Source organism: Talaromyces stipitatus, genomic scaffold (assembly GCF_000003125.1).
Source record: "Talaromyces stipitatus ATCC 10500 scf_1105507295487 genomic scaffold, whole genome shotgun sequence".
Taxonomy (NCBI): Eukaryota; Fungi; Ascomycota; class Eurotiomycetes; order Eurotiales; family Trichocomaceae; genus Talaromyces; species Talaromyces stipitatus.
This window is the reverse complement of record NW_002990120.1, coordinates 1165429-1190833: the sequence shown is the minus strand read 5'-3', so window position 1 is coordinate 1190833 and position 25405 is coordinate 1165429. Positions and strand designations below refer to the sequence as shown.

Genomic DNA, 25405 nt, shown 5'->3' with positions numbered 1-25405 from the left:
TGAGTAAGGCCAGGAACATCAGGCATTAATCATCACAAACATTTCAGAAAGTATACAATATGTCTCCTGATTCAGATCACAACGATCTACTTCTCCAGGTAAGTCGCTTAGTCCATTAAGTGCGCAGAATGCAATCTCATTTACCCAAGATATCCACCAATCTTAAAAACACATTGATTACATTCGGAGCATCATCGCATCAATATCAGGCTGTTTTGCAGACCCTCAAGGATCTTCTTCAATGCATAGAGCAGCATGATAAGCAACATGACAAGCATGCGCAAATCGATCCGGATATGTTGAGCCAGGCGATGGAGTTTTTGAAATTGGGATAATAAAGGTGCTTATAAATTATGTCAACATGTTTCGATTCAATGTTATATACCTAAATACTATCAACTAGCTATGGCAATACGACAGATGGCGTCAATGCTCGGATGTGTTGGATGCCTCGTTTTCTCGTACAGTAACTGCATGATCATCCAACCGAACAGCTAATCCGGTATGTATGAAAGGGTCTGGAACATCATATGAACGCCACTGAGAAACCACAATACCTCAACTCCTGCCCATGCATATGTACCACCGCTGAACCCTCAGTTGAAAAAGGAAAAATATGATGGCGTTCTATCACCATCAGTCAAGTAAGTCGTTATGTCCAGAGCCGATGGTTCGTATATATCTCTCTAAGCGAGTTTGAGTACAACAATCATGTCGGACCTGGTCTCCTTTCCCTCCCTGATCACAATCTATGCTGTACAGATTTAGCAGGTGCAAAAGAGGAAGAAAAGAGTATGCCCTTCTAGATATGGTCAATCGGAGCGAGTGCTGCGTTTGGGGTTCATGTTCCATGTATAGAGGTCGAGTATAGTTGTAAAATAATCTAGTCCTCAATCAATCAATGGCCTCTTCTGGTTCCCAACAACAGCTACCCCGAGAACGGATAGTGCATTATAATCGTGGTATCGAACAATTGTCGGATGCGGTAAAGCTGGATTCTCGGGATTAATCATGGCAGCGTCACGGGCAGATTGTTCTATTGCTTCCATCTCTTCTTTGCACCCCGCATGATCAATTGGACAGACAACGATAGGCTGCCGAATCAAGATATCTCTTGCAGATATCAAATGCGCCTAATATATATTAGCGGCTAATTCCTGGCAGCATATCAATTGACTTTATTGCATACCTTTACAGTGAGATAGTACTCAATCTTGTAAAGACTGGCAGTGGTGGTAAATCCATTCACCGCATAAGAGGGAAATGCAGCCTTCCCACGAGGTAGGATTCCATCTGCGTCACGAGTATCTTTTGCTGGAAACACCAATCCCAAGTTCGCTGCCCAACCCATGTCCGAGAGTTTAATACCGACACTCTCGGTTCGTTTTATGATCGTCTTGACCTTTCGCTGGGGTTCATCTCCTTCGTGATTATATATTATCTCTTCATCGATTCCGATCGTGATTTTATTGATTGTAACTTTTCTGGCTTTCACCAACCATTCTGGATTCGGCGACAGTCTAATGTATACGCTGACGGGGTCCAGTGGTCCGTACGAACCCCGGGGAAGTGATATGCCCAGGGTCACTAAATGATCCGTCACTTTCTCTGCGGTCTCTGGTCTATTGTACATTCCGAACGTAGATAGGGTATCATATCGACAGATGGGAACCGGGAAAGCGTATTTTCGTTGGTCTGAAGGGCCCTGTTGCACCGTCACAACGATCTCATAGTATGTTTCTGCCGTCCGACTCGGTAACTGTAGGCTGGCTGCAGGGATTCGCCGGGATACCTCCTGGCCTCCTCGTCCATAAGGAATAAATAGGACGAAAGGAAGGTCCATTGACATGACTTCTTCGTATTCTCGGCCTGCGGGACATCGAAATAATAGCATCTCCTTCCCAACCAAGTCTATAACTTCTTTTCGGGGCGGCGCAAGGTGTTTCTTTGTGACCGAGTCGGCGGAGGGATGGATTGTTTCTTTGCGTTGAAGACATATGGTGACAAGTGAAATGTTTACAGGCGCTGTAATGCCAACACTGGGACGAATCTCGACTCTACCTTCCACGCGCGGCTGGATAATGTTAGAGAGTACCGTTTGGATGGTCAAGGCAACAAGGGTTAGACGAACTTACCAATGTCGCCGATATCCCAGGGTAACCGATGAGAAAATTACCATTCGGTGGTCCGGACACTCGCACGAATGCGGCCATCTTCAAGAAGCACTGGCCGGCCCACCATGAGCAATCGCCAGTTCAAGTGTAACCACGACAGTGTCTATATATCCAGCAACCGGGAAACCGCCAAATCGCGCTGGAACAACGATTACATCAGTTTTGGCAGGCAAGATATGAGTCTGGGCTTTCAGTGTAGCTGGCGTGATCTTATGATCTGTAGTGAGCCAGCTGCAGCTTGTTGAAATGTGGAGCGGAGGATGGCGGGCAGGGTGGGCGGTAATGTGAGTCTTGGAGGAGAGGCAGACGTTATGCAGGAAGCCGAAGATTAGGTGATTTCTATGCGAAATCCTCCTGGAGATGAGACCACCGCTGTTCGATGAAGCTTGTCCTTGGGTTCGCGATCGTCAAGTGTCCAATTTTCCTGGATACTTCAGTGGCTGACTGCGCTGATGATGTTAGGCTCGCGAGGAGAGTGTGGAGTCTTTAGCCGCCTGCGAACCCTTCTAGAGTGGCCAGCCAGTCTTACTGTTCTAAGAATTAGTAACTCCGTCAGCTGAAGACTGACTCGTGTTTTTTGTGATGTGTTAGCCGGGTCCAGGATTAGGCTGACAGTTGAAGAAGAAGCAAAGCATGAGGAACGCTGGACACAATGGAGATTCAGAGATGATACTGGAATAAACAAAGTGGGCGTCCAACAGGGCTGTCTTGGCCTCAGGCTCACAATTATAAACATTTATCCCGCAACGGGCCAATCAGATGATGGTGGGGACCTGCGGAGACTGCACTTTCATGGCTTGAATAGCTTCAACCCTGCTTCTTCATCTAATATCATATCGCAACAACAGCAAAATGTCAGTTACGGTAAGGATATATAGTCTTATGGATATACATAATTGGGATGTATTTGCTGACTTGTATAGCTACATACTACCCATGGAGACCTCAAGGTCGAAATCTTTTGCGAAACCGTTCCCCAAACTGCAGAGGTGAGTGAACTCATATCCCTGTCTTGCAAATATAAGCTACACCACACTCTCATATGTACTGATGACATCTTTCAGAACTTTCTCGCATTATGCGCGTGCGGCGCATACAACGACACACCGTTCCACCGTTTCATGCCCGGATTCATGATCCAAGGCGGCGACATCTCTCTCAGTCCCGCAGCAACTTCTCCAGACAGCCACATCCTACCATTTGACGACATACCAAAAGGCGGTACCTCGATAAACCACCCGTCCGCCCTGAATCAGGAAATACGTATACCAGCACTACGACATAATGCGCGTGGCGTCCTGTCCATGGCCTCGAGACCGGTAAAAGACCGGACAGCTCCCGGAATGCAAAACGCCTCCGGACCTACGGTCAACGGTAGTCAGTTCTTTATAACTTTTGCTCCAGCAACACATCTCGATGGTGAAAGTACTGTGTTCGGCAGAGTACTGAACCTGACGGCTCAGGATGAAGGCGGTGATGTGCTGGGAATATTGGAAAAGGCAAATGTGAAAGTTGACAAGAAAGGGCGCGTCGTGCAGCCTAAGGACGGGCAGGAGATTGAAGGCGAATGGGAGGCATTAAAGTTAAGATCGGTTACGATACATGCCAATCCATTTGCAAAGTGAGCGAACATCCATATCCGGATGCACAAAAGAGTCGTCTAAATATAGATGGACACACAACCATTTCAAGCAAGTTCAGTCAATTCTGGGCGGTGCTAGGCCCGTCGATTCCCTCCATCGTTCCAAGGACCAGATGTCAGGAACAGCGAACAGCTCGACGTGTTCACAATCCGTATGGATTACACTATAAGTGCCTTCTTCGGTACGGTCTGTACTGAGCATTGCGATCGAGATAGGCGGCGTAGCATTTACAGCTGGCCTGAGGAATATAGATTGAAGCAGGAAGGCAGGATTTCGATAGAATTATATGATTACATGAACGTATCATGAAATATCATAATGCATCATAAACATGACCTATCTAGAACATTACCAAAAAAAAAAAAAATAACACGCCTGTTCCCATGCAACTCGTATTTACAGACTCCGTCTCGCGCCTCGTCAAAATATTTTTTTCATGCGACTTTACGCCTTTGATTCTTGACCCTCGCCCTCCTTTTTGGTATTCTCGGCATCGTTCTCGTATCCCTCGGTCTTCATATCCTTCAAGCCAAGTTCGTCCTCCTCCTCCTCAGAACGTGTGTAGTCCTCCTCTGACAGTTGAGGGTCAGGATCAGGCAAGTGCAAATTCTGCACGTAGCTGTTGGCCAGAGGATCTTCGAGTGTGATGACAAACTTGAACTCGCCCTTGATAGCGGAGTCCAGTCGGTCGAAGAAACGAGTCCAAGTCTCTTTGTCGCTGGATGATAGCGAATCTCCAGCGCCGGAATCACCAACATCGAAGATCTGGCCATGCAATTGATCGCGAACCTCGGTCAACAGGCCCTCTACAGTAGTGAATCGACCACCAAGTGTGCCCGGCTGTACAGACATCTCGAGCTCATGGCTGTACAATGCGCAAGTGTCGGACTTCAGGATATCTCGCGATAGATCCTCCACGGTCTCCACTTTGAGAGTGATTCGTTTGCCTTTCTCTGGTACCTCACCACCGGTCTTGACTTCGTTTGTTCTGTATCCACAATGATCGCAGATAGTACTCCAGATGAACACCTCCTTGAAGTAAGGAATGCTGACTTTTTGCATGTTCACAACACACGATTTGGTGCATCCGGGACATTCTGCGGGCAAAGTGTAAACCTGTCCATCGATGATGTCGAGATCCTCCGGATCACCGGCAGTCTGAACCATGTTGGTGGCTTCAGCCTTCTGCGCATCTGGGTCTGCCGCGATACCCAATTCCTCATTTTGTTCGTGTGTTCGAGGGTAGTCCCGACGCCTGTATTTGTTGCCTGTATCATGTGGTGTGGGCGCGATCCATGAATTACCCGTGGGATCATCAAGTGAGATCGTGAAGGGGAAGGCTTCCCTGTTCAACATCTTGGCGAGCTTCTCGATGATAGGTTGCAGGGCTTTGTATAGTTCCGGGGCTTGATCCTTCCTCAAATCTTGCTCGCTCTCAAGCGTTGAATGGATCTTCTGAAGGACACCTTCGACATTGGTGAGCTGGCTTTCTCCCTTGGGCATCTCGATTTCCAGTGTCTCCAGGCGGAAGATGGCTACATCGCTCTTGATGACTTGTCGCTGAAGATCTTCTTCGTTCTCTACCACGAGAGTGTATTTGGATCCGAGTACTTGAATCTGAGACGCCGACTTGACAGAATTGTCTTTGAAATAGCAATGCGGGCATTCGAAGGATTCTAGTATGATATCTCTGAAGTAAGGAACGCGGAGGAGTAAGAGCCGAGTGGTTCCCTATTACCAGTTAGTAAATAGCGTTGATGGAAGAAAAAAGGACCTCATCATACATTATCGTGACAGTTCATGCAGAGACTTTCAACTTCAACTACACCATTATCGTCGTCGTTTTCGACAACTTCTCCAAGTTTCTGAAACTGAGACTCCTTCTCAGGTTTCGTATGGGCCAAAGTATCCAACATGTGATCCATTTGCGCGGTGGCGTCCTGTGTCGACGACATTGCGAAGTATAATGTTTTCCAAGGATAATCGAACAGGAAAAATATGCTATCAGTAGTTCGAGTGAATAAAAGAAGGAAGTTGAGAAGCAGGAAGTGGCAGGTATGTATATGGCTGCTTCAAGAAACAAAAAAAATCTCTAGCGGCTCCCCGAAGATTCGCTCTGGTTCGCTGTGACTTCCATGCTTGGCGGGGTAGGAGCTGGGCCGCGCTCTTGCCTCCGTTGCAGCAACCCCGCGCTTGCCCGGAATAGGCTTAGTATATCGGAGTGCTGGAGCCGATTAATCCGAGATATGTAAGGCAACAAGGCATCGAGGCATCCCCAAAATTTTCATTAAGTCGTCTCTATCATTATTGCTGTAGAAAGTCCAAAAGATCCAACGATGAAGCCGATGGGGTTGATCCTTCCGAACGCTGTTTGGAAGCCAAAAGAGCTTGGAGCCCAACTTGCTTTCTTGCCTTGGCTCTCTTTTTGCTGCTTGCGTTCTCCGATGTAGTCTTGATAGAGTTTTCCGTAGCAGGCCTACTTGTAAGATTCGAAGTAGAATGAGTGGCAGTCGGCGCTTGACTACTTGGAGCTCCTTGTATACTAGTCGTCGATACATCACCTGCTTTCTGTAACGGTCGGGCTTGACTTGGCCGAATCTGGACAGTCCGACTAGAGCAACGGAGACATCTGTACACGATAGCTTCACGCGAGGCAACCGACGCTGGTCGGGGTTTGCTCTTCTTGGTCCTATATCGGGGCTTCACTATCTTCGTAAAACGAGGCTTCCTCGGAGAGCCACACGCATTACACCAAGAATCATGTTGCCGGGGTTTCACAGACTTGAAATCTTCATGGAGGATGCGGTTGTGCTGCACCATCAAATGAGCAGCAGTGGAAACACTTCCAGGACAAAGCAAACTTGCTGAATTCTTCAGAAATTGAAGGCGTAAATTTGAATCATATGAAGTCATAATCGTCGCGTAAAAGTGTCCAAGGTGTCACGAAGAGATGCCGATGTGAGAGAAGATATAATGAGGTGTCCGGCAGATGTATAAAAAGTTGAGATGGAAAGTGTTTGTGTGCCCGGCACTTACCGTCAACAACAACTATTCTCTAATAACCACGATAGATTTAACTAGCGTCTCAACCCACGTTCACAATGGAAAATCTTTTTCTTGCCCAAGTCATCAGTTCTTTGATTTGAAAAGAAGAATTTCTTTTCTATTCTCACGTTTCTCTCTCCTCTTACACCTACCTCACCTCTCGCCTCCACAAAGACCCGACCTTGACCTCACTATCTCTACTACATGTCAGAAATGGAAATTTCTCGCGGTGTCCGCATCGCTCTCGAGGGCTGTGTAAGTTCAGCAAGAGCTCTACCCCATACATCAACATGCTAATGTGTACATAGGGCCACGGCAAACTACATGACATCTACGCAAAAGTCACCGAGGGTGCAAAAGCCAAGGGGTGGGACGGCGTGGATCTCGTCATAATTGGAGGTGATTTCCAAGTAAGCTCTGTATAAAAATCGTCCCAACGTGCTCCTGTGCTAACGATATATCAGTCAGTACGAAACGCCAATGACCTCAATGGGATGTCTGTTCCTATCAAATACCGTGAGATCGGGGACTTTCACGAGTATTACAGTGGAAAGGCTACTGCCCCTTATCTTACTATCTTCGTCGGAGGGAACCATGAAGCTAGTAATTACCTGTTCGAACTTTACTATGGTGGCTGGGTCGCTCCGAATATTTACTACATGGGTGCTTCCAACGTTCTTCGCTTTGGACCCTTACGAATTGCAGGCCTTTCTGGTATCTGGAAAGGCTATGATTATAACAGGCCCCATTTTGAGAGATTGCCTTACAACGAAGATGACGTGAAATCCATCTATCACGTTCGGGAGCTGGATGTTCGCAAGTTGATGCAGATTCGCACGCAGGTTGACGTGGGCTTGTCTCATGACTGGCCTAGAGGTGTTGAGTTAAATGGGAACTACCATCATCTTTTCCGAATCAAGCCATTCTTTCGAGAGGATTCGAATGCTGGGACCTTGGGGAGCACCGCAGCTAAACATGTATTGGATAGATTGCGCCCACCTCACTGGTTCTCAGCGCATCTCCACGTTAGATACAACGCTTTGATATCTCACGGTGACTATCAGCATCCTCGGGCACAATATGTGGCAAGTCAGCGTAAGCAGCCGTTTGCTCATGGCATGGATGGAACATCCGATACCGTTGATGCTCCGCCTACGACGAATTCTAACCAAGTCCCTGGGCGACAACAAAACACTCTTAACAATGTTATCCAGGCTTGGAACAATTTTGGAAAAGTTGCAGCTCAACAGGAAGTTGAAGATCAAGCAAAATTTCTACGTCAACAAGCTGAGTGGGACCCGAACCGCTCGCTCAATGTGCAGAATATTCCTGCAACCTTCAAACAGATTATGCCAGATGATTATCAAAGGAAAATTGTCACAGTGGAAGGACCCCCTGCCGATCAAGGAAATGGCGTTGTCAAAAACAGCGCTGAGATCGATTTGGATTTGGATTCCGAAGAAGAGACTTCAGGAAAGAACAATGAGGACAACCGCATGGAGGTCGATTCCAAGCCGAACACGGAAATTACAAGTGAACCAAAGATTGAACCAGAGAGTGTTCCACAGGAAGAAAACCAACAAGAGACTGCAATCCACGATGAATCGAATCCAGAGGCGATACCTGAAGCTCTTCGCGAACAGCTACCCGATGCCTTCAAGCGCCCAACTCATGAAACCCCCGTTTATGGTCCTCTTCCTGTAGGAATCTCAAACAAACATACTAACTTCCTGGCTTTGGGCAAATGCCAGAATGGGAGTGCCTGTCATGAATATCTTGAATTAATGGAACTATTCCCCATTTCGGGTGAAGACGAAATGCAACCACCTTTCAGTCTTCAGTACGACAAGGAATGGCTTGCGATCACTCGTGTGTTTGCGAATTCGCTGGAACTCGGCAATCTTAGAGCACATTTCCCAGCTGACTTGGGAGATGAGAAATACAAGGAACAAATTGAAAAGGAAGAGGCTTGGGTACAGGAACATGTCGTTGAGAAGGAAAAGCTGACTATTCCCCACAACTTTGAGATTACGGCACCTGTTTACGATCCCAGCGTACCTATCCACACTAAGGATATGCCGCCTGAGTACAACAACCCACAGACTGCTGCGTTCTGTGATCTGGTGGGAATTGACAACAAGTTTCACCTTACTCCAGAGGAGCGTGAGCGACGCACGCTCGACGGGCCTCGTCCGAGCCGCGGAGGTCACTCGCATTGGCAATCGCGTCGTGGACGACACAATGTTGGAGGTCGGGGTGGAGGTGGCCGCGGTCGCGGACGTGGAGGCCGTGGACGAGCTTACTATTAACAAACAAATGTGTCCTAAGCGGAGCATATGTTTGACTGATACCCTGAAGATCAGTGTGATTGGACGGCGAATGGGTTTGTGGAGGATCATGTTCAGTAATTCCTTGTACAATAGTGTCTATCTCACAAACGAAGCACAAGGCTGGCGACAATGAATGGGCCGTGTTTGACATACAAATTAAGAAAATACCCATCTTTTGATCATTACCTTCCTACTCAATTTCTTCAATTCTAGGCTTTTGTGTAGAGCTGCTCGCAGCAAGCGGGTTGATATTCAACCCAGCAATCCTATCTCCCAATCGTAAATCACCGTCCTGGCTCATAGATGACTGCGCATTGATCCCCCATAACAAACTCTTTTCCATCCATGTCTCCAAATCTTCCACTAACGCACGTATATGACTCCTAACTACGAAATCAGTCTCCCGACTTTCCACATATGTCAACGTATTCAAAATAGACGGTATATTGCCGATTGTAGCTGGACCCAGTGACGGAGCTAGTCCATCAGTGGATGAAGAAGAGTCAACAGAGAAGCCGAAACCGAGTTTCTTGGACCCATTCTGCATATCCGCATCCATAGCTTTGATCAAATCGAGTAGTAGAACGGCGCTGGCGCGTCGTAAGATGGCGCTCTCGGGACCGGTTTCGAGTCTCATGGTTGAGAGGGCAAGGTCGACGGCTGAAGATGCGAGAGATGGCCCCAGGCCGGCTAGGTTTGTTTGAATTGCGCTTGCGAGGATGGAGATAGCTGAAGCTCTGACGCGGATATCGTCTGGTTCGATGTCTGTGGCTGCGCCGGCAGCCCAGGCTGATATGATGTTTGCTGTATGAGCTGCTTGCTCAGGGGTCTCGTTGTCAGAGTCTCCATTGTCTGGAACTAGTGTCTCGATATCCGGGGTAACATGTAACGCAGGTGACGACACTTTCCAACCATCTGGTAGATTGATGCTATTTTCTCTCTTCTTGCGCTCCTTTTCTCGTGCTTCTTTCGCGACCTGCTCCCTTCGAGCCTTCTGGGTTTGAGGTTTGGATCCGCGTCGGCTAGCGACGGATATCGTGCCTTCGCCAATTGTGCGTGCGGCCTCGCCGGTCAGAGCTTTCCCTAGGTCCTCAACTGTGCGGAGTAATGACTCTCCAATTTTTAGTCGTTGGTCTAGTGTTCTTTCCTCGCCTTTATCCGCGTACTGGTCTACGAGTGTCTTGACAACTGTGCGTGGGTGGTTTGATGCTAGCTGACCAATGAGTTTGATTGCGTTCAAATAAATAAATTCTTCGCTTGCGGCAGTCTCAGAAGTTTGACCGGTTATGATGGATAGTAGAAGGGTCATTGTGGAAGGTATGTCGAGTACTGGTGAGGACTTTGAGATGAGTTTTGATAGTAGTGAAAGACCCTCTGCCTGCACTGGTGGAAGAGGAGATGTAATATCTTTCAATGCCTGACGGTGCATGTCAAGGTCGGTATTTTGCTGTGGAGCCGACTCGTTTGTCTGTTGTGTTCCATCAGGTGACTGTATCTGGATTTCCAGTAACATAGAAGCTGTAAAACTTGATTTAGATAGAGCAGGTGTAAGGGTCGGACGCAATTCATCTAATTGCGTCTTTATGTCTTCCAGCAGGGGAAGTAATGATCGCGACATGGAGAATTCGGGGGAGGCCAAGATGCTAGATAGGAGACTGAAAGTAGCGGATAGAGTTTCTGATGTATTCTGATCGTCGTCTTCATTTGAAGCCGCCTGCACATCAACAGGTCTCGCTATGTTGGCTAAAGACTCAAGAGAAACCTTTCCACTTTCACGTATTCTTCTCCTTCGATCTCTTTCATTCATTGCTTTCAGTTCGCTTTGTATGATCTGTTGCGCGAGCTCGAGAATCTTCAATGGCCGTTTGGACAAAGTATCCTTGAAATCACTAAGAAGCTTTTCTGCTATCTTAGCACTGACCAACTTCGCCACAATAGCATTCGATTCCGTCCTAGGATCTAATTGTAGATTGTCTAAGAGATTCGGGGCATCCACTGCTTGTTTTGATGCGTCGACAAGCCACCGTTCGCTGACGTGTAGGAAGACATCACTTGTGCGATCTTCACTTCGTGGGTCGCAGCCGAGTAGCTTTGAGAAGTTGTCCGCATGTAGATCAAGCTCATCCAGCAGCCTGATTATATCGAATTCGGATTCTGCACGTTTGACCAGGATAACACCGCCGCCAGTACCTTCCTTATATGTCCAGTTGATGCCTCCATCCCAGAGAAGATTGTCAGTTAACTTCTGGTAGGAAGGAAAGCCCGGAGATAGAGTGAAAAAGGTCTGCAGCAGCGCCCAGCATTTGTCGTATATGACTTTCTTATTCTTTTTGGGCTCAGTGAAGCACATCAGTCCCCACAAGGGAAGTAATATCGGCTGGACTAGTCGTTTGACAAGCCCTGGATTTGGATGCTGCAGAGCCATGATACTCAATCTATCCAGTGCCAGTAATAGAGTTGACTCTCCGACAAGGGTATCCGCCGAGGACGTGTGCGACTGCACGGTATCCTGACCTTGTGGGCCGAAGAAGTGAAGCCACTTGCTAGAATTTGTATCTACTGATGCGGTCATTGCCTTGAATAAGGGCTCCACGAAAATAGAATGGCCTATAGTGCCCGGTGCACCATATGTCTTCTTCCCCAAGATGCCACTACCAACCACATATGCTGCAGTTCGTTTAAGGTCGGGTTCTTCGCCATCAATCAAGGCCAGAAGCTGTGAGCCAATGGTCTCAAAATAATACGATGGCTCGGTATCTTGCGGCACAGATGATAAGAGCTTGGAGATTTGCATGATAGCCTGGACAGTAATAGGAGGTCCATTCGGCGACGGCTCCGAGACTCCTTCTCCAAGGGCAGGTGCAAACTGAGATGCAAGGAACCATATGATGTGTACGACTCCATCATCTCGCAATGCAATTTTCGACACACGATTGGAGATTATGGCCTTGAACCATGGTGCTGCATCTGGTTGTAGAAATGAAGAAAGGGTTGGTAATAACAGGGAGGTGGATGACCTACAAAGGTTAGCAACTTACACCATTCTATACATACGCAGGAAGGGTAAAATACTCAGTAATGATCCTGTCAAATATCTTTCGTGCGCTGAATCTCTCATCCTCCGATATTTGGCGTGAGTTGAATGCAAGGTCAGCAGCGGCGCTGATGACATCGCTTAAAACTCGACCCCGAAGCAAAGCTTGAATCCCTCCCTCGGCATCACGGAACAAGATACTAGTTAGTGCTAGTAGAATACGACTGAGAAGCACCCCGTTCCGTGGATTATTACTAGTCATCTCCGGCGCTTGTCTCGCAACAACACCCGTGGGCAGATTGGAGATTACTCTCTTTTCCAACGGTATCCCGACGCCTGAAGATAAGCATGGGTATACACCCTCAATCGAAATCAAATCTAGCAACGTATAGATGACTCGACGTCCCTTGGCATCTTCACGATCATCTTCCGGTTGTTGCTGAGCCTCATTGCCAACATTTACTGCGGACACTAGAGCACTATTAATGCTCTCAAGATGGCGAAGCGCTTCTTCTATTACCGAAAAGCGAATCTGAGCATCATCGTCTGTAGAGGGTGAAAGATCACGACTTAGAATTTCGATAATGGAGCTCCCAGCTCTCTTTCGAATTTCATCTTATAGGAAGGTCAGCTTCATACTAGCACCTATACTAGGAATAAATTCATTTGCCTGCCTCGGTCTAAAATGGGACGTAAAAATTGATCTGCCGCGTCGAATGCAGCCCTGACAGTCGGGTTGTTTATCATCTCGAACTTTTCGCATATTGTCCCATTCTATAGATAAGAGGAATCTCCATATACATTCAAAAGTAGCAAACGTCAGATGTTGGCATATTGCCAAATGTTGCCTCCACAAGGCGGGAAAGTGACTTAATTTTTGCCAGATGCATCACGTGATCTCGTGTCACCAGACGTGTCAAGAGATAAGACAGCTTCGGGATCAGCTTTGCACTTCTTCCTTCTCCCAACTCTCGTTGTTTTCACAAGCTCGTTCAAAGTTACAGCATCACCAACATGAAAGCCGTCTGAAATCAATTATTTGTTCGTTTAATTACTATTCTTTGCTAGTCGACTTTCTTATCGGCTCTGAGATCCCTCACTACAGCTCGCAAACCATCGGCCATCTGCGTTCCTCTCTTGGTCTCGTCCTCCGCTCTCTTGCCTTTGATGGCAAACTTTATACGCGTCCATCTCCCGCATAGTTTCCCAATTTCGTGTCACGCTATTCGAGGCCCCTTGATGAGACTTGATCTCTACTACGCTTGTTGCCTGCAGTGCGAATCGAGACGACTCAAGGTGGATGCGGATTGGAACTTAACCCTAAGAACTCAGTCGGTTCTCAGTCTCGCGGTATATGGTTATCGAAATCCTGATCAGCCGATTCTGCCCTCACGGCGTTGAATGGGTCAAAGGGACTCGAGCTTTCCAGAGTTGGGTTGCACCATACGTAACTAAGATCCCAAAAGGGGCGCGTGTCGGTCTCCTCGAGCTGGTACAACCGGATCACAATGGAATGTCGAATATTTGGGGGAAGCCAATGGATAAATCGGGAGAGATCTGGCGGAACATCATGGGTTGGCTATCGTTTGGTTAATTCTTGAAAGGCGCTGAAGTATATTCACACTGCGTTGAGCACAACGGTTCTGATGAAGATCGCCCACAAACATCCGGGGTACTGTCTTTGTCTTGTTGGATCCACTCGTCGGGAATCGAGGTCGTATTTCGTGCAATCCCAGCTTGTTCGTATACGTCCTTGTAGCGAGGTTTGGCGATTCAAGGGGAGTCCTAGATTCTTTGCTTGTGTTTGTATGTTCTAGCATGCAGCATTGGCATTTTGGCACGTTGTCCGCTCCGGTCGTAGTTGTGTTATCTTCACCCCATTATCTGCCTTGATGCAGGTGTTCCATACCCCGGGAGTCTTGGAAACTCCTGCCCCTTTTCTCCAAACCGACCCTTGGTGGACTCTGATTAACCCAATGTTTGACCTTCAATCACGGCATCAGCCAACGATGAAGCTTCATGAAAGGTTCCGATCTGCCGCGTTAACCGTCTCTTCGAAGGTTTAGCCTTGGAATTGATCGATGGGCGCCGACATTGGTGACGAATCTCTTACAATTTGTCAGCCCGTTCAACAAGCGATTTTTGAGGATGTACTTTGTTCGCTTATATGCCCTCCGGCGTTCAGGCCTTGGAGAGGTAACAAAGACTAGTCTCTGGGGATGCCGTATCACACACAAGAGAGAGATACTCTGCTGCACGGAGTATGAGGAGAGAGAATCATTTGACTGCGCAAGATTCCACCGATGAGCTGTCCGTGAGACTCGAAAGATATCAAACGTTGGGCAAGGAAATACGAACGACCATATGATTTATAGATTGGTGGATTGTGGAAATGTTGTGACTTCGAAATGCTGTTGTTGAGATTCGAGCAGCTCGTTCTTCTTCTTCTTCTCTGTAAATGCTCTCGTGGACTGCTGTTGTTGGACTTCTTGACAAATCTGGAAATATATACCACTGACTGGGTGAGTATGCGCCTTGCGTGTGCTCCGTGATGAATGTGTCAATCATTGGCTCTCACATTGGAGGTCGGTTGTGACTCGTTGAGAGATGCCGGATCGCCGAGGAGGGGCCTCTCTAGAGTGAGGATCAAAGCTTTGGCTTGTCTGAATCGGTTAATTCTGCTTCTTCTTTTCGGATTTCATTGCTGGTCGTTCAAGTGAAAAGTATGGTTGAGTTCTTGCATACATCATGTAGACCCTGTTCAGCAGGGTCTCTTGACTCTCTGATGCTGTCTTCCCGGTGATGTTGGATTCTGATGTTAGAAGTGCGACGACTCGGACTGGGACAGGAAGGGTTGAGGTGGAGAACTGCCGTTCCCTTCAGGGGAACGGCCACTTATATTTTTTATAAGTCTCCCCAATCTCCCCAACCGCAGTTCTATCTCAAAGCGTAGCTAACTACCTCGACAGGTACTGGAAATATGCGAAGTTGGTCAGGAAAGAAGTGTGCAAGTTGCAAAGTTGTGGTGCAGGAGCAAGCGATGATATATTGTCTGAAAGGAAGGAAGGCATCGTGCCTTCCGAAATGGACTGGGACGGCTCGCTCCTGCCTCGTAGACATCAACCCAGAAAGAACAAAATCCTCGTCTCTTGAGACTTCCCTCTGGTTTCATCTCTTCAAACATCCTCTTCTCTGTATACATCACCGCTTCTCGATTCTCTTCTTTATTCTGAACATCCTTGTCTGTATCAAGTAGCTTTGAGATACTCATTATCGCCGTCCAAGATGATTTTCGTCTATATACTTTTCCTTCTCTATGCCTCCGTGTCGCTTCAGTACCACGTGCCCGTTGCCAATCAGTATGGCCAGAATTTGCTTTCTGCACGGGACAATGAGCAGGACAGCCGTCCCAACAGGATTGCCGTACTGGAAGAACCTACAAACGATATCCACCCTGATCAACATGACGGTCTTCGCAAGGCACGCCTTGGGGAACGATGTGGCCAGGGCCACAAAAAGTGCAAGGCACATCTCTGCTGCTCCCCAGCTGGTACGTTGCACGAGGTCTTGTTTATTAATGGTCTCCCCTCTGACGTCAACTTTGGTTAGGCTACTGTGGCATGACGGCCGCGCACTGCAAATCGCCTGACTGTCAAATTGGCTGGGGCACATGCGATGCCGATAAGGTCCCTCAAGGCTTACCTACGAAAGAGATTCAACGCCCACAGAATGGACCTGTCCCGTATGGCGAAGTCATTGTGACTTGCAAGACATCATATACATTTGCAATGACCTTCGACGATGGTCCCAATGAATTCACCCGCGATCTCCTAGATCTACTCGACAAATACAAAGCAAAGGCGACATTTTTCGTTACGGGAGTGAACTCTGGAAAGGGACAGATTGATGACTTTAGTCGTCCATGGGGCTCATTGATCCAGCGTATGCATTACAGTGGCCATCAAATTGCCAGCCATACGTGGTCACATCAAGATCTGACCGCCGTGTCCCGCGAACAGCGTCATCAGCAAATCTTGAAAAATGAGGCAGCGCTTCGAAACATCCTCGGAGGCTTTCCAACTTACATGCGGCCTCCGTACTCGAAATGTGACCATGCTTGTTTGAGAGATGTAGAACAACTTGGCTATCATGTGATTTCGTTCAACCTCGATACAGCTGACTACCTTAACGATAGTCCCGAAAAGATTCAACGATCCAAGGACATTGTCAACAAAGCCTTAAGCAAACCAAGTCCAGCGGGTCGTCCATTTCTCGCCATTGGACACGACATCCATGCTCAGACTGTCTATAACCTGACTGAATATATTTTACGGCGTGTCAATGAAGCCGGATACCGAGCTGTCACCGTTGGAGAGTGTCTGGAGGATCCTCGTGATAACTGGTATCGGTGGGACTACAGAAAGAAATCTGACTGAGCTTTTTCACTTTCCCCTTGAGCCGAACAAAGCTGACTTCTTGTATGTTTACATATCGCATCAGCAGCTCTTATGGTATGCTCTTATTACAGCTTGTTATGTTTATTATTGTCTGACTGTTATCCCTGACCACCTTGAGTGACTTTTTCATTCTTCATTAATTAGATAGATGTACTCGTACCCATGAATCGACACTGATCATTCCACTCGCTTGTCGTCAGTAACGCCACGTACTTATACTCATGATAATATATACAGAAATAAGAATCGTAAATGTCAGAACCTATCATCAAATTGCAAACATGATATATCATCTTAGAAATTTCAATTGCCATAACTTCCGTTCACTTCCTCACAACTTTCAGCAACGGCGCAATCCGTGCTCGACGACTCAAGCCAACCCTAAACGGAACTCTACCAGTACTAGAGATGAGGGTCTGTTTCATCGGTTTTGATTTTTCGTTGGTTGTTGGGGTCTCTGGTGCTTCTACTCCGCCTTCTTTGCTTTGGATTTCAACATTGGGCGCTGAAGACTCGTCACGGGGTTTGAGTGTATCAGATGTCTCGGTAGCATTTGAAGTTTTCGGTTCATCAGGTACCTGATTTTTCGCGCTGTCAATCACGATTTCAATGTGTTTCTGCTTATCTTGCTGCGGAGCGGGTTGTTGTATGTTGGAAATATCTTGAAGAGCAGCTTGGTTTTCGGTAGCGGGAGATGTCGGTTCTTCAACGGTTCCTTTTCTCTTACGGCCGCGTTTCCTGGGTACTTTAATCTCTTCGGAAGCAGCTTGTTCAGTGATACTTGTCTTTTCGTCTACCGCTGAGACAACAGGTTTATCCACGGTTCGTTTTACAGAATCCATTGGGTTGGTTTCAATCCAGACCACATCTTGTTCGGATTTCATATCACTAGATTTATTATGTGGCAAGTCGGACGTTGTCTTGCTGCGTTTGATCTTCTTCTTTGATGCTTTCGTGGCAGTAGTGGAGTCTGGTTCACCCTTGATCCCATTTTGATTTCTGGTAGAATCATCTGCTCCGATCTGTTCAGCCACAATGTCGATTTCCTGCTTCTTTGACCGGCCGGTTTTTTTCTTAACTTCTTGTTGCTCTATGACGTCGGAGGGATTTTCAGGGGTGACCTTGGCCTCGATATCTGCAGCCTCACTAGTATCCTGCTTCTTAGGACGTCCCTTTTTCTTTTTGGTGCCCCAGACTTCAGTATCTGTCTCAGATGGCGGCTGTTGAAGAGTCACTTCTTGAATCTCGAATTCAGCTGCTGTGCCCCTTTCTAGGATTTCCTCTTGCTCTTGTGGTAAAGAGTCTTCTGAAAATGGTATAGTAGCCGGAGGAGTCCCAATCGGCATAGGTTGGGTTTTAACATCAAAATGATGTAGGATGCTGTTTTTCTCCTCTGAAATCAGCACCGAAGGTAGCGAGTTGGCAGTCTGCGGTGGTCCATTCGGTCCCATGGATGCAAAGTAGTTGTAAGATGAATCAGTTTCCGTACCATCGCCAGGTTCATGCTGGAAAGTAACTTGCGTGTTCGAAACCCTTCCTCGCTTTGAGGGATGATCAATATCCTCCGTGATCGTGCCGTACTCTCCATCGGAAGTCGGTGGAAGTATACTAAGACCACTATGGTTCGGGTTGCCAGTCGTATGTTGAAAACTATCATCTTGTAATTGCCCCGTGCTGTAGTTTCCGAACTGAATGACTGTATCTCTGTGTTTAATTGAAAATGTCCTTATGCGCCAAACGGGAATAACTTTCTGCTTACCATTATTCCCCGAATTCGAATTCGCAGTCGATACCCATCTTTCATCTTCATAATCTCCTGCCATGATCGATGATTCCGACCTCAGGAATCTATCGAAATCGACTTGTGGTAGATCATTGGTCGCGAATGGAACTTCTACAGCTGGTTGGTTTTCATGGATGCGCTCTACATCTGTGTTCGTTGCTTTTGGCGCAAAGGATGTGTCTTGAAGAGGGTCGCAAGAGGATGCGATATCAGAAATCATATCTCCATCATCGTCGTCGGAGTCTTGTATGACGCGCTGCGAAGACATCTTGGATGTCTCAATGAGTGGGAATTGCAGTGTGGTGATTGTCGCATCGCAACTTCCAAAGTCAAGTTATCGGACGCGCTAAACAGAAGATTGACACGTGTGCACGTGCTGATAAGATAGATAACATATAATTATAATTTCGCTGGAGATCAGAAGTCGGTTCTCGTTTCCCGATGTCGACCTGGTACCATTAACTGTGCCAAGTAGGGTATTTCTACATTGCTCATTATCTACATACATAAGACATTTACTCAGTACTATGTGATCCCATAACGCCTCGACCAAAAAACTCGCTCACAGTTCCAAACCTGTCCTTACTCCGCTTCAACTCTTCGGAGAAGAGATCATGCTGATCAGCGGACTCGACCTGTCGACGACGAATGGCCTTTATAGTCGCGTTCTGGGGTGCACATATGGGACATTCGGCATCCTCGCCCGTCTTGTTGAGGCATCGTTGGTGGAAAGAATGTTTGCAGAGGAAGTGAACGGTAGGCAGCTCAAGCGCTCCACCACACGATTGGCATCTTCGAGCTTGGAATACAGCCGGTTGTGAGTTGATTTGCTCGAGTTCCTTCCTCTTCGTCTCTGTCTCGCTCGTGTAGCTCGATATCAATCGACGATTCTGGCCACGTATTAGCATTTCACAACTACTACTTTTATAAGAACCCAAGCTTACCGTTGATATTTCCTTTCGTTCCCGCTCAATATTTTGACTGAGGTATTTCTTGATCATACCCATGGTGACAACCGCATTAGTGCTCAATGCTTGAATGACTTGCAATGGGGCCATCAAACCCTCCTCATCGATTTTCTTGAGCACCACATTCAACTCATCGCCGACCTCCGCTAATATCTTAGAGCTAGACGCAAAGTATGCTAGTGCATCAACATATAAGTGAGGCTCTTCAGGGCCATATTTCCGTAATGCTTTGATCACGCCTTGGGTGTCTTTGGCGGCGGTATATGAGCGAAAGATATCTGACCGTAGGCCTGCTTGCTCTTTGACCAGTATCGTGCCTTCTTCGAAATTTGACAAATCCGAGAGTAGTAAGACGTTTGATGTTGATATAGGTATCTATATTTTAATTAGTCTCGAAGAACATCATTGGCCATATTTTCAGTTCTACTTACGTCTCTGCCCTCAATCAAGTTCTTGGCTTTTGTCTCCCATTCACTTTTGACACTTGGATCTCGAGCCTTCTTTGCATTATCGAGATATATCTCAAACAGTGTGGTGTACAAGTCGATCCGATCCTGCTCGTTCCAAGACTTCTGTGATATCAGAGATTCGAGGAAGATGATAAACTCGGCTGGGCGATCGACAAATGCCGAAAAGGCGCTCCGGGGTTTCGGAATGTCATATGTGGGTATCTTATCGACGTCTTCGCTTTCTTCTGACAGCTGAGTTTCAGATGGCTGAGACTTCGAGTTGGAACTTGTGCCAACATAGGGTAGAGGAATAAAAGCGGCCAGGTTGCGGACTGCATTATGTTGAGGTGTTTGCGACTCTGAGGGGGGTTCTATGTCTTTCTTCGGACGGTATCTGCCTGTATAAAAGATGATGAAAAGCTGCGTTGTGTCTTGTGGGCAGTGCCCCAATAGCACTCTAGCATACTTCATGAGGTTGGGATAGGCCTATACTAGTAAGTGAGTGGTCCAAGTTTTGAGGGAACAAACATACTGTATCAGGTTCAAGTCGTGAAATAAATTCCAGGGCTTCAGCGTATTTGCGAGAATCTTCAACGAGGATGCTGACAACCATATCATTCTCACCGTGTTTGGTAGCTAGATATGCGGCTTGCTCAAAGTAACCTCCTTGGCGACACATAGCTATCGCTGTTTCTAGATCAAATTTCAGCTCGCCTGGAGCTTTGATAAATGAATCGAGCTTGGATGTGTCTTTGAGTTTTGCATAGCAATTGAGAAGTAAGGTCGTGTGGTCTGCTGTTGCTCTATCATGATCGTGAAGTTCTTCCAAATATTCAATGAGATTATGGATTCGGCGTGTATCCAGGAACTATATTCCGTCAGGTTCAAAACGATAAATAATAACAGAATAGATGCACACTTACTTTGCGAATGACTTGAGAGGGCTCCGTATTGTCTATAGCTCTCAGATATTGTTGCATTGCTGTATCATAATCTCCTTTCTGATAGAGAAAATCCCCATATTTACGGAATATGACATTTTGCTGTAGTGTATCAATGCCCGCCTTCTGAGCAAGGTTGATCGCCAAGATGTAAAGGTTTCTCTGGTAAAGAATCTCAAGTTTTTGTTGTAGGTTCTTCTCATGATACCGAGTGATCTAAATTTCAACGTCAGTACATGACATTTTTTGAGCATGAGAAGAGCTGCTTCCTACCTTTCCATCCAGGTCTATCAAGAAGAGATCGCCCCATATTGTAAAAATACTTTTCACAGAGGAGATGAGTGCCTCTGAGTGCGCAACGAAGTTCAGGTCCGTATCGAGGATGGTGAATGTGGTCGTGTTGAAAATATCATCTGTTTGAGCACCATTATATGCGCGCAACGTATCTGATTTGAATACGACGGTCTTTGGCGGGCATACCAGGGCCACATAGCCTTTGAAGAGGTTCAAAGAGGTCTTCGGACTATCATACGCAAAACTAGGACCACGACCTCGTAGACCATATGTATGTATGGCGTCTTCCCGCGCAATCAAGATGTCACCTGTATCCTTATCCAGGGCCATACAGCCGAAGGCACACCCTGCATCCTCCAGTACACGCGCAGGCTGTCCTTGACCCCGTCCAGCAATTGTAAGCGTAAGAATGCGGTTCGTAGTGGCAATAAATAGAGTAGTAATTGTGTTGCCATGTTGCACTTCCAGGCCCGTTATCGGTTCTTGCGACTCAAAAACAATCCGCTGTCTGGCACCACGATCATTGATGAGATCGCCCCGGATGATGGCAACCGAACCGTTTGCGAAACCGACAGCAACTTGAGATAAGTCTTCGAGCGTAACAAATGTTGACACCTATTCTTCGTTCAGCGACTATCCCACAAAGCTAACAGGTAATGGTATACTAACCGGGAACGGCCGTCTGCCGTTCTGGACAGACACCGTCGACAAACAGCGTGGAGCACCAGACTTCTTCTCAATTTTATCAAGGGCCCAGACTTTCAGAATGGGTTCATTTGGTAAATCCTCCGCGATAGTAACCAAGAGCGAAGTGCCTTCCACTTGTCTCATATGTCGAATGGCCCCAGCATTGTGCGCGTGGAAGGAACGAACCACTTTGAACGCAGGCGACAGTATGTGTACTTTTCCATCGTTGGTTCCTATAAAGAGGTTATCAGATCCCGTGCATATACACGCTACATCGGCCTAGGATGCGTCAACAGGTCAGTGTATGCCTAGAGGCTCCAAGCGGGGAACTCACATTGATGACGGAAGAGCTATCGTCTGGGATCTGGACTTGAGAAACCTCAAAGAAATTGAATGCCTTTTTCTGTACCACGCATTAGTTCGTAATTAAGACCTGAACACGATATACTATACCGAAGTCAGCGCCATTTCCCCTGAACCGACGCCATCAATGCAATGGGTTGTTGCGGAATGAAGCTTGAGGTGGAGCGGCTTTAGCTTAGCCGGGATCTACGCTAGGTCACATCGGGGCTAGAAGATTTTTGTGTGTGATTCATTCTAACGACGTAGTAGTAGTAGTTAATTAGTAACTATGACTTGTTTTTGAACAGTAACTACAAGCTTGCTAGGTTCTCATATCGAGTGTTTTCGATAAGTTTCTCGTACTTCGCCTCGGCTTTCGCTAAACTGATCTTTGTCTGCGCAACCTTTCTAATCTGGGACACCAGATAGGCTTGAGCTTTCATATACCGTTGTCCAAACAAGTACAGCAAAATCCTTCACCCATCCGTGACCAGTTGAAGAGCGAACGTCTTAGCAAGTCAATTAAGTAACTGATCATCCCTAAAGGATATGCCTTGAGGTGGCTATTTCTGCCTATGTTGTTTCAAGAGAAAAGTAATCTGGATTGTATTTACATTCTTGTATACGTGTCTACCTGGGTAGAATACGCAATGAAGGGTCCTAGATAGATGGGAGACATATGAGATCATAGCCGATGCAACCGACTCCAGAATGGATCGATTACATGAGAGCCACTTCGTGTCGCGAGCTCGGCGTTGAAGATTGCGTGTTCCGCTTCGAGGGCTGTTTCAGCTCTTCTTTTATATCAAAACTTTGCTGAAGCCAACTTCCAGCATCCTTTATGACTTGACTGACATCAAACACATCCATACTGAAGAGGTATCCCTGGCCGTCTTGTTGATTGGATGCTGGGGTGGTTCCCGATAGTGTTAATGGAAGAGCGGGTAGAGAATCCTGCTCTGATGTTTGGGCTTCTTGGAATGACGGACCATGAGGAGACTTCAAGCGCGGCTGCAAGTGAGGCAATGCCACGACGTCAGTTCTGTTCGTTGCGTCGGCATTCACGATATCAAGATGGGCGCTGGATCTCTTCGCAGCCTCCTTTCCTACTCCACCTGTAAATGCATCGCTGAAAGGAGTAAAAGTATCAATCATGGCTTGGGTATTCATATTCTGATTTGTTCCCGGGGTGTTCCTAAACCCAATCTTGGTGTTAATAGCTGATTCGTCGGTGATTACATCTGCAAAAGGCGTGATTCTCTTGACGGAAGAGTTGGCGCCTAGTCTCGTCTTTGGTGGACCTTGAAAACTTGTCTGTGGAGTGGCTAGGTCGTCCTGGAATGATTTTTGTGCCAGCTCAAAGGCCGCCTGAGTGGAGAGTTCTCCGTCAACACTCGCCGTGCCATTCTCTGCAGCATTCGGTCCACGATATTCAGCAGAGTGCAACGAGATAAAACAATTTGAGGTCCCTGATAATTTCGGTACAACCTGCGCTGATGGCAGCATTTCGCTTTCGGTCAAGCTGTTGTGCTGCTTTTCCGAGCAATTGAGTGTTATTGTACTAGGTGCTATTATAGAAGCCTGATCTTGCTGACGATTTAGGGGTGTGAGTTTAATTGGGGATGATTCTCTGTCATGGCCCGAGTTGTTTTGGAAGGCGCCATTTTCCGTAGTAAAAAGAGAATGATATGTCTGATTCTCAGGCTCTCCTCTTGAATTAACCTTTGCAATTCGATACTTGAATTCCGGAAGGTGCGAAGATGGTGGTACTATATGAACGGAGGATGCGCTAGCGAGCATGTTTGTTTCCCGAGGCGTAGGATCAGATACCGTCACCACATCGTTTTCAACCTTACGTAATCTGTTAGATGACTTATCCGATGCTGTGGTCTTCGTCAATGATGATGCCTTGGTTTGTTTCGTATCTGAAAGGGATCCATGGTATATCTCATTTTCAGGAAGGGCGAATGAAGTGCTGCCTGCACTCGGCTGTATATGTTTTTCCTGGAGATCGCCTGAGACAGGCTTGTTCCTTCTAACATTCCGCAGATCCGTTTGATAAGACTTCATAGCACGAGCCAAACCAGATTCAGCACTTTTACTAGTATTCTTGGGCAATTTGATGGTTCCATTTCCTCCAGAGCTCGCATAACGGGTAGAGGGAGATTTGGGCGGATCATAATTCTGGATGTTAGCGAAATTCCTGTGCCTCTTGAGCCAAGCTTGTGCGGTCTGAGCATCTGAAGGTGAATTCCCTCCTGTGGGTGCTGTCGACGATCTATGATTCCAAGCTCGTTTCGGTATTGGAGACGATGAGGATCCTTGAACATCTGAACGGATGCTCCTAGCTCGAGACGAACCGCCTGCTCCCATACGAGATATGCTGTCGTTCGTGTCCGGTACCGTATATTCTATCACATCATTGACCGGTCCAACAGTCGCCGCAAGTGTTATGCCAGAGTCATGTTGTTTCCGATGTTTTCGCCATGGGTTCACCCAGCCCTTATCGAATGGCCCGCGAAGTGAGGCAGAGGAAATAAATAGCGGTCGCCCCTGTAAATAAGCCTCGCCGAGAGTCTCGATTCTTCTCCTTTTCACCGTTCTTGCTGTCTCGTCCAGTTCGTCGTCGGAGCCCAGGAGCAAGCATTCTTCGTAATCTTCCGATGTCGCCTCTTCAAGATTGAGCCGGGTAATCTGTCGGCGAGTAGGCATGAGGGGCAACAACCAGCAATGAGCTCTCTGCCGGGGACCGCTGAAACAAAATCAGGTCCTGAGACCACGATATACATACTCCAGAAGGTCGAGGAATAAACAAAGACAAGAAAGAAGGAAAACAAAAAAGAAAGAAGGGACTAGGCGATTTGTGTATACTAGTTGATAACCCTGTTCGGGAATTCGCCTGATTCAAGAAGATGCATAACTAGTTGTCTGTGTAAGTCTGCAAGTGTTGATGACCACGTGAGTGCCACGATATGATATCCATTTATCCTGATTTGGCGATGTCTGCCCAGCAACGCGTCGGATCGCGTTCAAAGTCCACCGCCTCCATATGATTGGATCAAATAAGTACAGATGAATGAGTACGCGGTTAGAATCGGACGAAATAATATATCTCAATCCCTCGCCCGTCCTTTCCTCGCTACCTCAAGAAAATCACGCGCAATCATATTGGACAAAGGTGGTAAAATCGTTAAAAAAATTGACGGGACGACGAGGGTGTGATTTGAACACACGCTCCCGAAGGAACCAGATATTCGC

General features: G+C 47.0%; 10 protein-coding genes across 10 annotated transcripts, besides 1 other annotated feature; 4 read left to right on the top strand and 6 right to left on the bottom strand.

Moving 5' to 3' along the window:
* Positions 1-59: 59 nt before the first annotated feature.
* TSTA_056400 (uncharacterized protein) lies at positions 60-335 on the top strand (the record flags this gene model as incomplete). Its single annotated transcript, XM_002487205.1, has 2 exons — positions 60-98; positions 150-335. The coding sequence occupies 2 exons, from the start codon at positions 60-62 to the stop codon at positions 333-335; spliced, it is 225 nt and encodes a 74-aa protein (XP_002487250.1).
* A 20-nt stretch (positions 336-355) lies between these two features.
* On the bottom strand, positions 356-2213 carry TSTA_056390 (arrestin domain protein; the record flags this gene model as incomplete). The annotated part of the gene is made up of 3 exons (XM_002487204.1): positions 356-1133; positions 1190-2074; positions 2136-2213. 3 exons carry the CDS (start codon positions 2211-2213, stop codon positions 891-893), a joined length of 1206 nt encoding a protein of 401 aa, XP_002487249.1. The 3' UTR covers positions 356-890.
* Positions 2214-3009: 796 nt separating this feature from the next.
* TSTA_056380 (peptidyl-prolyl cis-trans isomerase, putative) lies at positions 3010-3877 on the top strand. Its single transcript, XM_002487203.1, has 3 exons — positions 3010-3038; positions 3098-3163; positions 3239-3877. Exons 1-3 carry the CDS (start codon positions 3027-3029, stop codon positions 3797-3799), a joined length of 639 nt encoding a protein of 212 aa, XP_002487248.1. The 5' UTR covers positions 3010-3026; the 3' UTR covers positions 3800-3877.
* Positions 3878-3966: 89 nt separating this feature from the next.
* TSTA_056370 (zinc finger protein ZPR1) lies at positions 3967-5891 on the bottom strand. Its single transcript, XM_002487202.1, has 2 exons — positions 5602-5891; positions 3967-5548 (listed from the first exon to the last, which is right to left on the bottom strand). The coding sequence occupies exons 1-2, from the start codon at positions 5770-5772 to the stop codon at positions 4262-4264; spliced, it is 1458 nt and encodes a 485-aa protein (XP_002487247.1). The 5' UTR covers positions 5773-5891; the 3' UTR covers positions 3967-4261.
* A 1175-nt stretch (positions 5892-7066) lies between these two features.
* On the top strand, positions 7067-9171 carry TSTA_056360 (RNA lariat debranching enzyme, putative; the record flags this gene model as incomplete). Its single annotated transcript, XM_002487201.1, has 3 exons — positions 7067-7117; positions 7171-7272; positions 7327-9171. The coding sequence occupies 3 exons, from the start codon at positions 7067-7069 to the stop codon at positions 9169-9171; spliced, it is 1998 nt and encodes a 665-aa protein (XP_002487246.1).
* A 153-nt stretch (positions 9172-9324) lies between these two features.
* Positions 9325-12989, bottom strand: TSTA_056350 (protein required for cell viability, putative; the record flags this gene model as incomplete). Its single annotated transcript, XM_002487200.1, has 3 exons — positions 9325-12209; positions 12265-12841; positions 12866-12989. 3 exons carry the CDS (start codon positions 12987-12989, stop codon positions 9383-9385), a joined length of 3528 nt encoding a protein of 1175 aa, XP_002487245.1. The 3' UTR covers positions 9325-9382.
* A 2126-nt stretch (positions 12990-15115) lies between these two features.
* On the top strand, positions 15116-16869 carry TSTA_056340 (chitin deacetylase, putative). Its single transcript, XM_002487199.1, has 2 exons — positions 15116-15776; positions 15836-16869. The coding sequence occupies exons 1-2, from the start codon at positions 15512-15514 to the stop codon at positions 16660-16662; spliced, it is 1092 nt and encodes a 363-aa protein (XP_002487244.1). The 5' UTR covers positions 15116-15511; the 3' UTR covers positions 16663-16869.
* Positions 16870-16875: 6 nt separating this feature from the next.
* On the bottom strand, positions 16876-18734 carry TSTA_056330 (uncharacterized protein; the record flags this gene model as incomplete). Its single annotated transcript, XM_002487198.1, has 2 exons — positions 16876-18379; positions 18443-18734. 2 exons carry the CDS (start codon positions 18732-18734, stop codon positions 17007-17009), a joined length of 1665 nt encoding a protein of 554 aa, XP_002487243.1. The 3' UTR covers positions 16876-17006.
* A 93-nt stretch (positions 18735-18827) lies between these two features.
* On the bottom strand, positions 18828-22302 carry TSTA_056320 (vacuolar protein sorting protein (VPS11), putative). Its single transcript, XM_002487197.1, has 9 exons — positions 22259-22302; positions 22140-22208; positions 21788-22084; positions 21098-21733; positions 20807-21040; positions 20416-20751; positions 19866-20369; positions 19411-19809; positions 18828-19356 (listed from the first exon to the last, which is right to left on the bottom strand). The coding sequence occupies exons 1-9, from the start codon at positions 22271-22273 to the stop codon at positions 18982-18984; spliced, it is 2865 nt and encodes a 954-aa protein (XP_002487242.1). The 5' UTR covers positions 22274-22302; the 3' UTR covers positions 18828-18981.
* A 530-nt stretch (positions 22303-22832) lies between these two features.
* On the bottom strand, positions 22833-25048 carry TSTA_056310 (uncharacterized protein; the record flags this gene model as incomplete). The annotated part of the gene is made up of 2 exons (XM_002487196.1): positions 22975-25048; positions 22833-22930 (listed from the first exon to the last, which is right to left on the bottom strand). The coding sequence occupies exons 1-2, from the start codon at positions 24857-24859 to the stop codon at positions 22833-22835; spliced, it is 1983 nt and encodes a 660-aa protein (XP_002487241.1). The 5' UTR covers positions 24860-25048.
* Positions 24951-24999: a sequence feature (CT-rich).
* Positions 25049-25405: the final 357 nt, after the last annotated feature.